The sequence below is a fragment of the Etheostoma cragini genome, chromosome 1 (assembly GCF_013103735.1).
Source record: "Etheostoma cragini isolate CJK2018 chromosome 1, CSU_Ecrag_1.0, whole genome shotgun sequence".
NCBI lineage: Eukaryota > Metazoa > Chordata > Actinopteri > Perciformes > Percidae > Etheostoma > Etheostoma cragini.
In genome coordinates this window covers 10,781,393-10,796,920 of record NC_048407.1, presented here as the reverse complement: position 1 = coordinate 10,796,920, position 15,528 = coordinate 10,781,393, and the positions used below count along the sequence as shown (strand labels likewise).

General features: G+C 39.4%; 1 protein-coding gene across 1 annotated transcript in view; it reads left to right on the top strand.

Moving 5' to 3' along the window:
* Positions 1-15,528, top strand: part of LOC117949919 (A disintegrin and metalloproteinase with thrombospondin motifs 7) — a 68,141-nt gene that overhangs the window by 20,763 nt on the left and 31,850 nt on the right. The window contains exons 8-9 of the mRNA XM_034880522.1: positions 475-618; positions 9,699-9,843. Coding sequence (XP_034736413.1) covers positions 475-618; positions 9,699-9,843 — 289 coding nt within the window. The remainder of the gene's footprint in view (positions 1-474; positions 619-9,698; positions 9,844-15,528) is intronic.

The window sequence follows — 15,528 nt, the reverse complement described above, 5'->3', positions numbered from 1 at the left end:
TTAGACCCAATTCCTGATTTATGAAACAGGATCTATTTTCATACATACGCAGGAGCCAGCTGAGCAGCTGCTAACAGAGCTTCAGAGAGTAAAGCAGTGTTTTTTAGTCTGGGAAACAAAACTTTAACCCCAAAACACAACTGCAAGTTTCATATCACCGCTACTTAAGAACTTTTCCCGCTTCGGTCCCCTTAAAGGTTGGAAGCGGAATTGTCCATTACATTACAATGTCCAGTTCATTCGAACTACAGATCCGCTACCCAATCTGTCACTGCTGTGCACCCACAGCAAAATAGATACATGTTATAATCTAAGCATGTTGTAATCTAAGCATCTAACATGTGGTAATCTAAGCATGTACTGTGCATGCAGACAGACATGTAGTTGTTGTAGCTTAACCCTGAAGTACATGTTACCTGTTCAACTCGCTGACTTTAATTTTCCCTCTCTGTGGGATGTGCTTCTATGTCACAGCTTTGGGATTCAACATGATGGCAACGGTAATGACTGTGAACCCATTGGGAAACAACCTTTCGTCATGTCTCCACAGCTCCTGTACAGCACCTCACTGCCCAGGTGGTCACGCTGCAGTCGCCAATATATCACCCGCTTCCTAGAGTGAGTGCCACACATGCTTAAAATGACTACACAGCTCTCTTACTTAAAGTGTGTGTGTGTGTGTGTGTGTGTGTGTGTGTGTATGTGTTATTAATTATAAAGGTTATTTTTGCCCACAGTTTTTTTTAAACTTCCTTGTAAAGGTCACAAAAGGCATTGGTAACGGATAAAAAGATAGACTACTTGTTTGGTTGTCCCTGTTGTACCGGAGGATCATTTTCAAATAACGGCACCTTTCACTCTGGAGCAAACACTCTCCCTGGCTGACTTTGTTCATATAATTTAATTACTTGTCATGAACATGCATAAGAGGGGGAACAGAGGCCAAGGGAACTACCTGACATAGTGCATGTTGCATGCTGCACTGCTCCCACTTTTTTCTCCAAGCAGCAATCCAAAACCATCTTTGTAACCCTACGTCATTAAGTGGAACTAATTGGGATAAATTATTGTGTTGGTGAATGTGCACTCTACTTTTCTGTGCTTGTTATAATGTGTTCAGTACATTCATTATATATATATATATATATATATATATATATATATATATATATATATATATATATATATATATATATATATATATATATATATATATACATACAGATAGATAGATCTAGAGATAGATATAGAGCTATAGATAGATAAATCTATATCTAGATATAGATAGATAGATATATACACATGAACATCAACTTGAATCTGTAACTTCACACATAAAGTAGTGATGTTTATAAAACAATTGGTCTTTTTAAGCTTGTGCTTATCCTAGTTTAATTACATTGACAATTTATGAGACTGCATTGTTAAACAGTGACCACCTCAGTTCAATTGTTACCATATCCTGACCTGAGCGCAGACACGTCATTATGTTCATCTTGTCTAATACACGTGACACAAAAGTTTCTGCTGTAGAACTACTGGGATTGTGTTCACATACAGACCTGATTAACAACACTGAGCTGCTGTGAAAAACGGTGTTTAGATTACATGTTGCTAAAGCTCTTCACTTTACCTGAACATACATACATGGTATGGGCCTCCTCATTTCTCAACAAATCAAAACTGCCCTGCCGAACTATATTGCTCCTTCATAGTTAAGGGATTGGCAGTAAGAAGTTGTGGCGAAATTAAGCAATCAAAAAAGCTATTATTATTATAAAAGCTATTTTGTCAATGCAGTGTTTGGCCAGTGAGTTAAAGCGCTACATTTGGTGATTATCCAGACTTCATAGAGCAGCAGCTTCATATGTTTTAACTCTTTTTTTGTGGTTTAGTGGTAGCATGGTAACACAGAGCTAAATGTTAAGGATATTCCTAATTTTGGTAATTGGAAGGTTTGTTCACTAACGTGCGTGCGTGCGTGCGTGCGTGTTACAGTCAGCTGCTACTGTCAAAGACTTGCACTGTGAGTCTGGCTCCAACAAGACATGTGTTAAACGTCTCAGATATTTCACCATAGTTGCCCCAGTTTCTCAACTCCAAGCATCTGGAATTCATCTAGTGGGTGTTCAGCTACTTGACAGCATTGTAGCTTCTTGAATCCAGTGGGGGATAAAGGGCCACAGGGCGATATTTACACATGTGGGAGGTTGCTACACAAAGGCCGCCACTGCTTTTGTGTGTTTGTGTGTTCACGTCTGGCCAGTTGTAATTAAAAAGGAGACAACAGAGAGTTGTCTAAGCACTTAGAAGCACAATTTCCCACACATTTAAGTTAAACGTTTGTATCAAAAAGAATCTGCCTGACTATATCATAAATCTTGATGTCTTTGGTTATTCCCTTAATTACTTTTCTTCTAGCCCACATGGAGGTTTACATTTTTGGTTTTAAGTAGAATATGTTGACAACTATTGGATGGATTGCCATAACATTTGGTGTAGTTACTCATGTTCTCCACAGGTGATCCCCGGACTTTACATATGTCAAAATAGTTTTTTTTTCAACTTATTTTGGTTTATGACACTCACAACCTGGCTCAAATATTTGATTAAATGTGGTGAACACACATGTTTGTTAAATCAAAATTAAAACCTTACATTTATTACATTTATTTAAATAAAAAAAGTTAAACGTGATACCAGTTTATCAGTAATGTGTGCGTAGTGTATGGTGTATGCAAAATGTAACGAGAGACAGAGAGAGAGAGAGAGAGAGACCAGGCACCCTTATTTATAGACAGGTGAGCAATCAACAAGTCATTATTCCTTACTAGCCAATCCCCAGATCCCAGCAACCGAAGGGACTTGAAATGGGCCTTGAGGCCTAGGAGCCGTCCCAATGACCAAATGGCTAAAAAGCCCCCTCAGCTGTACTGTGTCTTTTAGCGCTAATTGGCAAATGTTAATATTCTGATGTACTAGACTAAGATCGTGAACATGGTCAGTATACTGCACACTAAACAACAACATGCTTAGTATTTTAATTTTCAGCCTTGTAGTGCACATCCTCATTCAGAGGCTTGGCTGTAGATTTGTATGAACATCTAATACTACATTTAGACGAAAAGCATTCACAATGGTATAAATAAAATTAAAATTAAAAAGACTAGAGCAATTACTGACTGAGGCAAGATGGACATACAAAGGAAAAACGATTAAGCCTTCTTCCCACCCAACCACCTCTCAGCTGGCGTGACACCCGAAACCACTAAATCCGCATTGATCATTTTCTTCACCCAAGACTTAGCTGCTGATATTTGTCTTCCCATCTCATTCCTCTAAATGCCAGCATTTCTCCCCATTTTCTTTTTTTATCTCTTTCCCTGACTGCAAGACAAGGCTTCTATTGTAAATGCCTCTGTTGTCCCGTTGTCACTGCTCTGAGCTGATCAGAGGTTTGGTCCCTAGGTTTTATTTCATGTGAAAAGTGGAGGGTCACACTGAGCTCAGTGGTTTAGATATTATCACATATGTAGATTGGCTACTTGTAAACAGAGACACCCTTTAATGTCCAGAAGAGAATTCCTGAAAGGTCACAGAGGCCAAGTTGCAAAAAATCTAACAACTCATTTCAAGTTCATTTAATTGCTAAAAAGAGGAACAACAGAAATAAGATATCTCACACAGAAGCACACAGCATATTTCATCGCAGCTCATATATTGATTGTTAGTTATTTTTCCCTGAATGGATTCAGGAAAAAGTTAACTAATTGTCATAAACATTTCCAGGAAAGCTGGCTTTGACAAAGGCTGCAGTAGAACCTAATTTGCCCTGTGTGCTGCGTTTCTGTCCGGAGGAACTCATGGAGAACATTTTAATTGCTGCAGTTTTATAGTCAGTGTAAGGTCATCTTAAATTAATGTTTTTGTTATTAAGCACTCAACAATCAGCCTACATATCTAAAAATCTGATGTGCTTATCTTTTTTGAAATAATTTTGGTAAACTCATGAGTGAAAAACATTTTTTAAAGACGTGACAGACAAAAATGTGTAATAAAGAAATGTGAAAATGTAATGTCCTTTATACTCTTTAATTCCTCAGACAAAATTTGAGCAAATTCTGTACTTGGCGAGACTTTGTTTGCCATTTTATATAATTTATTATTCATGCAATTCTTGCTCTTTAAAGCTGCTCTTACCATATTTTCATAATAACAAGTGAATAAATGTAACTATCCCCAGACTTTTAAGTTCCACTCAGTTCAACAGAGCGTGTTAGCATCTTTCAGCTCATTATTTTGCTTTTTATGGCCCACAACCTTAGTCTTTTGGTTCACTCCAACCACTCACATCAGCGTTTTCAGATGCAGCGTCCAGTTGATTACCATAAAAAGCTCTAAAAACTAACTGTACACTACCTACGAGACAGATATTTCCATCTGGAGTTAATGATCAAACATGTCTTAAAAAGCAGGTGTCCAGGAACACAACTCCAAATCAATGCTAATGTTGCTAAGTATCTGTCTGATGTGTAAATAGGCCATATCAAAGTTACAAGATGATAATATGTTCAGTTTACAGCTTATTTTGCTGCATCCAAGTGGAAAAAAACCCAACTACTCCTGGTTTAAGAGGTGCTTTAATGTATTGACATCTTCTTAAAATGGACAGAATCACAGTCTTCACAATATGTTTTTTGTGTTGAATGCCACAGATGAAAGACATTTCATTCCACATTGATGGATCAAAGAAAAATATGAGAGGGTACAGTTTACTTACATCCAGTATAACACTTTTTTACTCCACCACATATGCCCATAATGAGGTAAAACATCCTGTGCAAGTTAATTACGTCTTGTTAGCAGCAGCACAGCCCACTGATTTGATTGCAGCTTCTCACAGAAGGCGGTCAGTCATTACTTTGCAAAGTAATGCAGCAGGGTTATTCAAGAGTAACACCATTACTTAGCCAGACTTTAGATTTATAGGGGCTCTGTTGTTGTTTTTGTTTAATTACATAAAGGTCTAAGGAGTAAGAACATTTGCACACTGATGTTTGTTCCTGGTATGCTTCACTTGAACTAATTATTTCTTAGGTGTGCCGTGCAGAAGGCCATAGGTTAATGTTGGCTCTTCCGGAACATATCTACTTCATCCAGACAATGGGACATTGCAGCTCAGCACAGAACACTTGAATATAATTGACTATAGCAAATAAACTACAACTTGGGCATCTTTCCTTGGCAGATTTGGCAAGGCCACTTTATATCAGATTGGCCATATAAGGGCATGGACATAATTGAATTAATATCACAAAGCTCACATTTATCTAATTCCCACAGGATCATTATACTCCGATGAGAGCTCTCATTATGAAGATTTGAGTGCCAGCTAATTTTTTTAGCTGACAGCCTCAAAGAATCAAATCACCAATCTGTATAATAACTTGTTCAGGATTTTACATTGTGAAACATTATGTAACAAAATAATATACAAATAATTGGAGCTGAAAAGTCTAATTTAGTTTTTATTGAATCTTTGTTGTGCTGTTCTTTACAGACTAGTAAATTGTAAGTACACTATTTTGTAAAGACCTAATTATTGGATAAGTGTTTAGGAGGAAAATATTAATTAACCATTTACTTTTGTTTTTTTCAGTTTGGTAAAACATGTACTCTGCAAGTTATGGGTAATCATTGGCTATTTTTATTGAGATTTCCTGTATCCAAGTTATATGTTTCAAGGAAATAATTGTGACAGACAGAATTTAGTGCAGTTGGCTATGGTAATGGGAAGCTATAATGAGACACTAAGCATTAAATGATGACCTTTGCTGTATTTCATTAAAAGTGATAATGTTAACACTATTTCATTTCTTCAAAAGCTGATGTCATAACCAGTTTCAGACAGTGTCAGTCCGGCCATCTGTGTTGTTTTCACTGTCAGTAAAACTATTTTCAGTTCAGCACATCACTATACTGTAGAGCCTAAGACATAAATCATCTGGAGATTAGTCTGTACTCTCTGCCACACGTTTTAAATTGGACAGATACTTTCCATGTACTTTGGATTTAACATGATTGGACTAAAGCAATGTTTACAAGCTATTTAAGTCTTTATGTCTTCTTAATTATGCGATCCTACATTAAATGCATATGCATTGCAGAGAAAGGCTCACCTTGCACACACAAACAGCATCGCCAGCCTGTTGCGTTTGCTTATTTGAACACGTTTTCTATAGCATGCTAAGATTGACTTTCTCTTAACAGGAAATCTACACAACCATTTCAGTGCAGTTCTAGTTCCACTGCCCTTGCTGTGTGAGAATCAGTGTTACTTAAGATGGTAATAGTTAATACTTAACCATCTTGTATTAAAACCATGAAAGAAAATCTTGAAACGCAAATATCTTGGCCCACAGACCTATCAATCTTAAGCTTTGTACCGGAAATTAATTTTCCTGGAAGAGTTCAGATTAATTAAACATGTTCAGAATAAAGTATTGACAAAAAGCTGATTTACATTTAAGTATTAACAACATGAAACAAACCTCTGTGAGTATAAGACATGAATACATTAGAATTAAAACACAGGTATCTATTGACTGCTGTATAATTAATGATAAAATAAAAGTGCTGTATAATTATATGTAAATTATGACTTCCCAAAGTTTGAAATGTTGACCTATAATTAGAATGTTCATATCGAGCCAGTGTAATTAATGTCAGAGCACTGTGCCAAAATGCATGATTCCTGTCATGTTTGAGTTCAAATTAATGACCTCTAGTTAAAGCTCTGCCACTTCACACAGTTACATTTGTGTGGATATCTGTATGAGCTTGTTGTCAGCTGGCCTTATAGTGTAGGCGTTGTTTAATTGTTTAGTTAATGATTTTTTGTAGAATAACATCTTTTTTGTTTTTCTTAAATGTGCATTAGGGTTTTCTTGTCAACAACAATTTGCCGCAAAAAAATGGGAAAAAATACATTGCATGGATACCTAAGATCTAACAAACATGTTGAATGCACTTCCTTTTACAGAAAACCTAGAACCTACATTTGTTACACTTACCGTATGTTCACTTGCTAGCAGTCTTTTTCTCTGTCATTTACCGCAAACTGTACATAAGAAGATTAGTGTGAAAACATTTGCAGCAATGAGAATTACATAGTCTGTACTGTACACTCATGCGTGTGCATACCTGTATGCATCCTTGTGCATACAGAACGGGGACACGCATGTAAAAATACTGTTTGGGTGAAAGTGGGAGTGGAAGTGGCTGGTGTGTGTGTTTGTGCGTGTTTGTGGAGGGGGGGGGGCGCTGCTTTCATGCACTCTCATTTATTGTATCCAAGCACATTATGCATTTTAGGAAATATACTGCCTATATAATGTGTGCATTTAGAGAAAATAGAAAAACATGGTTATAAGGTCCTGTTCGTTTAAGAAAACAGAGGCAGGTAAATGGAAAATGCAATTGGACAAATTAATCCAATGGGGTCGCTTGTTAGCTGCACGTAGGAGAGTTACCCCCGTTTGACCGTAGATGCATGGAAGATTCACGAGTTCTGCCGTTTACTTTACTTTAGGCTAGTGCAGAGTTGGCAGACTTTTTTCTTTTTTTACTATGGAACTATAAACAATGTGCCCTGAGACGGTGAACATCTGCTAGCTTAAGAGTGAGTAGAGAGGGACATTGGGTTCTGTGGTTTAGTTAGCGGATAGTAAACGCATTATCGATCTGTGATATCGTCGTGGTCATGGTTTATTTATACAGTCTATGGTCGGAGTGCTGTCTTGTGGAGTTTGTCGTAAAAGTGCTTCCAACGTACTTAGTTGCTAGCCCTTTCCCTAGGTTGGATCGTTTGGTATATATTCGTTTTCTTCTCAATTTCAAGTAATGCCCAGTGTGTCACTCTCAGTCTTGTTGAAGGCTTTATTTTTGTTAGTGAATATGTTTGTGTTCTGCCTTTGCCTAGTAGACTTGATAGTATGGTGGATAACAGGTAAACGTAGTCAAAAATCCAGGGTCAGTCGGAGAGCTAGCCAGTTTTAAGACAGCTAGCCATGAGTTGGTCAGAAGGTATGTCACTGGTTTACTTGTCAAAGGTAGCCTGTGGAAATGTGTCGTAACCCCAGCTGCCTGAGCCCTATACAATCCATTACTGCAGCCAGGGGGAAATAGTATGACCCCCCCTCTTGGTTTCTCTTTCCTCAGCCATGTCCGCTAGCCTCAGACTCTTTGAATGCTGTTGCTATGACTGCGGTGCTAGTGCTAGTTAGCCACTAGGTAGCTAACCATGCCAGTCACGTAGTAGATTGTGCAATTCCAACATGGTGGCGCCCTTGTAACAACAACAACACTTTCAACTTACCATTTTATCCCTTTTAATAAATTCACCCATTTTAATAATTGTACCAATGAGAAGAAATAAAATGAATCTGTTATATCACAATTATTCAAATTCCAGTTCAGGTTATTTTTTAAACTTGTCGTCTTTCCTGTATTTTTGTCTTAAAGGTGCAACACGTAATACTGACAGCTAGTGTTTAAAATAGTTACTGCAGTACAAATTGAAAAATACTGGAGAGAGTCGTGTTCCCCCAACCCCTCCAGACTCAAAGCTCACATTGGTTGACAGGCTGAGAGCGCAGACATTACTTCACAGCTCTCTACCCAACTCACAGACTAGTCGGGATCACTTTTTGGCTGTGTGTCAATTGTTTTTGCGAGTAACCAACTAGGTACTCCAGCTGTATAATTCAATGTAAGTACACAAATGTTGAAACTAGATAAAATGACCTTCCTTTGTAGCAATGAGAAATTAGTCTGAAGCTAAAAGCTTACCTATTCAGGAGGAAATTTGTCAAATTGCAGTCCTTTTGGTTTAAGCTTTAAGCTGTCTCCATCTTTCAAATACATCTCCAATATTTACCCAGGGTTTGTTATGTCTCTGGTCACTCAACTATAAGAAACATACCGTATTATTTTATTGTCGGATAGAATCTAGAATCTATTGTTTGTTGCTTTCATGGCTGTACTGACCTTACAGCTGTAGCGCGCTGGGTTTACATTTTGACAGATATGTAGTTTTCCTTGAATCTTCTCTTTCCTTAAAATCGGATGACACATTGGGGTCATTTTTTGATTTATTACCGTAATTATATTACATAATGGACCTTTTAAGATCTCAGTTGATTTTAATTATTTTGCTTGATTAAGCTGATCTTAAGGATATTTAGTTAAAGGATTAATACACTAATTTGGTATTCAAATCTTTGGAAAACACACACACAAATTCGTATGATATACTATGTAATTAGCCGACCGCCAGCTGCTTTGAGCCGGGTACAATGACCTGTTGGTCCTTTTAAAGGCCAAGGCAGACAAAAAGTGAGCATCATGCAGCAACGACAATTTAGTCAAGTTCAATTTAGTCACCAAATTGACTAGTTAAGATTAGAAAAAATATTGTGATTTGGATTCAAACTTTCCTGGGTAAAAGTCTTGTGTTTTCCCTGGAATGCAACCTCTGCTCCGCCGCATAAAAGTCCTTTTATGAAAAGCATGCATGGTTGAAAGCCACTTGCAGAAAGGCTAGAAGCATATTTTTGATACAAATGTTGTGAAATTGTGCTGTGTGAATACAACAAAAAGACCTTTTATCAGCTGTGATCCTCCTTCTACTCCCACAGTCGCGGCTGGGGCTGGTGCCTTGACAATGCCCCGGTGAAAGATAAGCTGTCCATGACGTCTGTGCTTCCTGGTGTTCTGTACAGCGCTGCCCATCAGTGTCGGATGCAGTATGGATCTGGATCCCTCCTCTGTGATGACATGGATGTAAGACTCTATATAACAACAAATACATCAAAATAAATCCATACAAAGCCATATGCAGTTGGGTGGAAAGCATGCTGGTCTCCTGTATTCTCATTCACATTTTCATTGATTCTCTTGTGTTCTGCACACTTTTGTCCAAGCATGCAATTTTCTATTATTTTCAGACTTTACCTGTGTTTGACTGCTACGTATTGCGACAACGTCAGTCTGCCTTTGATTTGACGTGATTTTCTACCTTTGACACTCTCATAACAACGTATTTCTTTCTATACCCACAACCTCCTCCTCTTTCCCCCTCATCCCATTATGTCTTCAGCACAGTGTGTGCTGTTCCTCACCATCTAATAATTGCCATTATTGCAAATAATTAACATTAAGTTATGGCCTTCTGCACTGCACACCAGTAGACCTCTAGATCTCTGGATGATAATGAATGCACTAAACCTGCTTGAAATCCTTTTTAGTTCCGGATAGATGTATTTGAATTAAGCAATATTACACAAGAGACTTCATCATTGTCGTGCCAATAATGACGTTGACATATTCAACGGTTACAAACAAACAATAGCTACAATCAAACTGTTTATTTTCTGGGGTTTTGTCAATTAGCCAACTTCAGCTAAACAAATGAATAAATACGGCACATATAATTGCAACACTGCTTGTTAGCTCAATCTGGTTGTAACTAAGATATTTATATATTTTTTTCTATCGAAAAGATAATCTTTACTACAAAGAGCCCCAAACACAATTCTGGTGCAAAATTAATTTAGGGGTTAATAACACATGGGTACAGAGTCGACCGTTCTACTTCGTATAGGCTTCGCCCTCTAAAAGCTGACGCTATTGGCTATCATCCATTGTGAAGAATTCCCGCCCTTGCGTCCAGCCCTCAACTGTTTCCCTATTTTTCCTCAAGCTAGCAGTACAAAGACTTTTTTACTTCCAGTGTTCCCCTCTGTACAGCTGCCGGACCGGCTACATCCTACCGTTGGATCTCCATCCCCGCTGTGGGTCCTTCCTCGATGCCGCTTATGCAGGCCTGGCACCCACCCCCGATGCCTCCTGCCAGCTCTGTGCCCGCTTGCCATTTAAGAGCTTACGGCATGCAACAGCCTTTCTGGCTTGTGAAGTTGTCAGGGAGGGGGATGGCAGCCGGGCAGACCGACGGGACCCTGTCAACGCCCTGGATCTGCCTGGCACTCACCACCAATGCTCCCGCCTGCCACCTTAAGAGCTTACGGCGGGCGGAAGCTTTTCTTGCTTGTCAGGTTGTTTAGGCTGGCGATGGCAGCTGGGCAGGCCGACGGGACCCCGTCAACACCCATGGATCTGCAGGAATAGGACGTCTTCAACAGGAACGAGTCCGCTGGCTCGGTTGCCTCGGATAACATCTCTATCATCAGTTGTCCCTCCTCCCCGTTGGGAGGATGGGAGCTTGTAATAGCTGAGCATTACGGAGTCCCCGTCCCAGGAGAGGAGCACCACACCAGCGGCATTCACCTCTTTCTCTCCGCAGCGGGCGGGCTCCCTGCCCGCTTCCAACGACCCATTTTTTCCAGACGGAAGCCCACACCGCCGTCTCCCCGAAATCAGGACCTCAAGTTTCACCTCGCTCACACAGACAGGCCCACCACCACACCATAGGCAGTATGCGACGCTAACCACACTGTGTCAGCATTGACAGGCTCACACACACACACACACACTCAGAGGGCCTGTTATAGCCTACTTAGACTTCTCTCCACCTTCCAGCTTATTACTCAGAATGGTGAGTGTTGCGTATGTTGCTTGTGATAATCAAACTGACGCCTTTTCTAGGGCTGGCGAGCGCAATACTCATTGCGGTGTAAACAACCGTCACACAAGCATATTTTGACATCGGTCACACTCTATGTTTTAGTTATGTTTGTTGTTATGGCAACAAACAACATGCAAATCTCTGCTGTGTACCCGCTATGCAGAGAGCAGGAAAGAGGACCCACTCTCTGTTAGCGGCGCCGCAGATATCTTTCTCCCCCCAGCTATGCTAGCGGGATGAGGGACGCTCTCAGTTGCTATGGTAACAAACAACACGTGGGATTCCACCGCGCACTCACTAAGCAAACAGCGGAATGAGCGCCCACTCACTATAAGCGGCGGTGCTCAGACATCCTTCTCCACCCGGCTATGCCAGCAGGATTATCAAACGGGGCTTCTCCTTGGCTTGACGTCAACCAAAAGGGTGAGGACTGTCAGTTTCACTGTCCTGCCTCTCCATTAGTGGGGATAAGAGTGCAGCCACATTACAGCCAAACCCCCTAATTCACACCGAAACAAATCCATTTTGGGCTCTTTTTTTTCCGCCTTTTTCCCAACAGCCAGTATAATTTAGTTATGTATGTTCTTCTGTCTTTTTAACTCAATTATTTAAAAAAGCACCCTTTGACAGCTATAATTTAAAAACATTACTAATTGAAGATTAGATTACTTTAGAAAATGAAATTGAGTCATCATGCAAAAAAAACGGCCACAGTCAAAGGCCGAGTGAAAAGCTAGCCGCCATAGAGAGGGGGGAGACGTGATATTGTTCAAAAATGGGGTTATCAGGACATTTTAAGACAGTTACTTCAGCTGTTCACATGATATGTGACAGAAATGTTATGTCAAGAATGAAAAAAGAAAGCTTAAGGAGGAAGTGGGCGTGAATGTTGGATTTGTCAGTTTCAGAGAGTGAGAAGAAATGGTCGGAAATAGCCTCCCTAATCTGACGTCAGGGCTGTTGAGGGAGGGGGTTTCAGAGGCTATTAAACCGTCTGACAGGCAGGTCTGATGGAGCGTACAAGGGCCCCATGTGTTTTTTTTTAACAGGTTTTATTTTCTGTACTGTAACTGTAAGCACCTCGGCATGGCCTAGAACTGCTATCTCTTTCCAGCGCAGGAAACTCCCCTCTCTGCATTCATAAATCCTAGAGTTACGACATGAGCTGGATTTAAACTCACTGCATCAGCAAAACGCTTATCTTACTGTGTAAGTATTGGCGGTAGCATAGGTCATTCCTTGCATGAGGCATTATAGTGACTGGTTTGAGATTTTGGGAAGATTAACATGCCGATGATTAACAAGGCTTGAAGCGGTCTCAGTATTCAACTGCTGAAGAATCTTAGACTTGGGGTGTTTGAAGTATAGAAACGATGCACAAACATATTTTAACACAGGATTTGCATAGATGGATTGACTCCTTTGGGGGAGTTTTTCCTAAATAATGTAAATGTATTGCAAGTTGATTAAATCCTCTCTGCTTAAATCGCTTTCTGCCTCAAAGCTTTGTAAGACTGCTGTGTATTATGGCTGGGAACAGATTGCAATAATGTACATGGAGTATATCAGGCCAAAGCAACAGTAGTGGTGAAAGATTGGACAGCTGGAGACCATACACGCGCATTTTTTTTTTATAGAAAAGCCAACGATGGGATGCATATAGATTTACTACAACATTTAAGCAAATCCAATTCAGTCACATATGAATTCCCAATCACCTAGTTTCATGAGCTAAAATGTTAAGTACTGCTTGTTTTTTTAAATGGGATATGGTGGGGTTTTCTTGTAAACAAATGATTTAGTGTGTGTTGCAGTGGTGTGTACGGCCTAAGTGACGCGCTGAATGTGCCATTTATTTTCCTCATGAAGTAATAGCTTAAAATATCCATTAGCAAGCAGTCCTGTATCTTCATTAAACCGAATCATAAAGTCATTTGATAAACACCACGTCTTTTTTTAACCTTCATATTTCTTGCAGTCAGCAGGAATGTGTGTCTCATCGACCACATGCTCATGCACATGCATACAGTAAATGTAACTACTCATGTTCATGCTAGTAATACAAAATGGAGATCGCCATTCTTTTTCTTTTCTCTTTGATGTCAACACAGGACATTATTAATCACATTATGACAGACATCATGATCTAATGATCCACAGCTGATGTTAAATAAATAGAACATCTTTAAGGGTAATAAATCATTCATTGCAGTCATTACATTTAGTGTTTCACTCTGTCTCCCTCACTTCATTCTGAAGTCATTAATTTGTTGTGTAAATGTTGTTGCTTTTACTCCTACTTCTATTCAATTGAAGGTTGTTTTTTTCCCAGTTTAAATCTAAAAAAGAATTAGTAGTAGAATGCATAGATAACAAGCTTCTCTAGCATCTGTTACCAGAATCACAGAAAGCTCAAACCAGAGTTCAGGAATTGAAAATGGTTACCATGGGGATGATTATGTCCTGTTAATAGCGTAACGCCTTGGTCGCACAGGGCTGCTCTTCAGCCTTTGCTGCCCCAACTCCGCTGTTTCTGCTGCAGCTTGATTAAATAAATGTGACTGGCGTGATGCTTTCATTGTTACATCATAAAAGTGGCCCTAAATATTTAACAAAGGAAAAGTAGAAAGGCACCTGAATCCAGAAGAAAACACCATAGCCTTTATTAAATCCTTGTATTATTTGTGCGCTTTCTGAACAAATACAATATCCCATAGTGCTTGAACATGAGTGTACATGGACCATAGCCTTCTGGATGAGTAGGCATGAGGCATTGGTGCATCTTGTTGTTTTGTGTCCTTGGTCAAAGGTGGTTAAGATGCTCGATACTCAGTTGATTTGAAGCTTTCTCGATTGATGTTCATTTTTGTTTGAGACGTAACCAGAGTTTGTCAAGTAGTCCTGATAATCCCCCTCTGACATGGGGGGTTCAGCTAGGCATCTGGAAGGCCAGGGAGAGTCTGAACCAGGTTGTAAGCTCTACAGATCTAAAAAGCTAAGAAGATCAGTCACTGAGACCTTACCAATTCTTTTTGGAAGTTTATTATCTACTTTAAGAATCAATACTGAATGCCTTGTCCAGCTTTTGTCTTTGTTTTCAGTCGCATACATACTGTAAATTTGAAAATATTAATTGGAAAGGAAACTAAATATTTCTCACACATCACTGTTGATTATTGCTTTCTGAACATTCAAATGCTTAAATCTCAAAAATCCTCCTAATCGGCAGTATGATGATTAAGGCCACATGCAAACACATTCATCATAAATGTCGAGCAACAGAAACTTTTATAATTTTTTAAACAGACAGATTCAACCACTTTGGGAAACAGCTGTTTATTGTTCTTTTGATTCGTTATTGTTACAAATACAAGCCGGACTGTTGGCTGAAAGGTTTCCTGTTACGTTCTCAATGAGCTGATGCTTTTCAAGGTTGCACTGAGAGCTTGATGCATAGCAACCAAAGAAAGCACATGCAAATGAACTAAACACAATCTATTTAATAAAACATCTTCACCAATTAGACAGCTAACACATCTTCATACCTAAACAACAATATGGTCTCTATCTTGCACCTGGCACAGCGAGGCGCACAGGCCAAAACAAGTGTCTTTGCTAGTTTAACACTGTTTAACACAGTTGTCAATTTCCCATCCAGCGCCCACGTCATTAAAATAACAAATGCACCTGTGCCCATCTTTGCTCCCATTTATCAGTTTATTTTGTTAGTAAAATGTGCATAGGCTTATGCATAGCCCGCACACTATGCTTGTAACACACACAAGGAAGTGCAGCAGCATATACACATGCAAAAGAATACATATAAAAAACATTACGGTGCAAATCCTCCATCATAAGGCCTGGCTTTTAAAGGAAATGGGAGA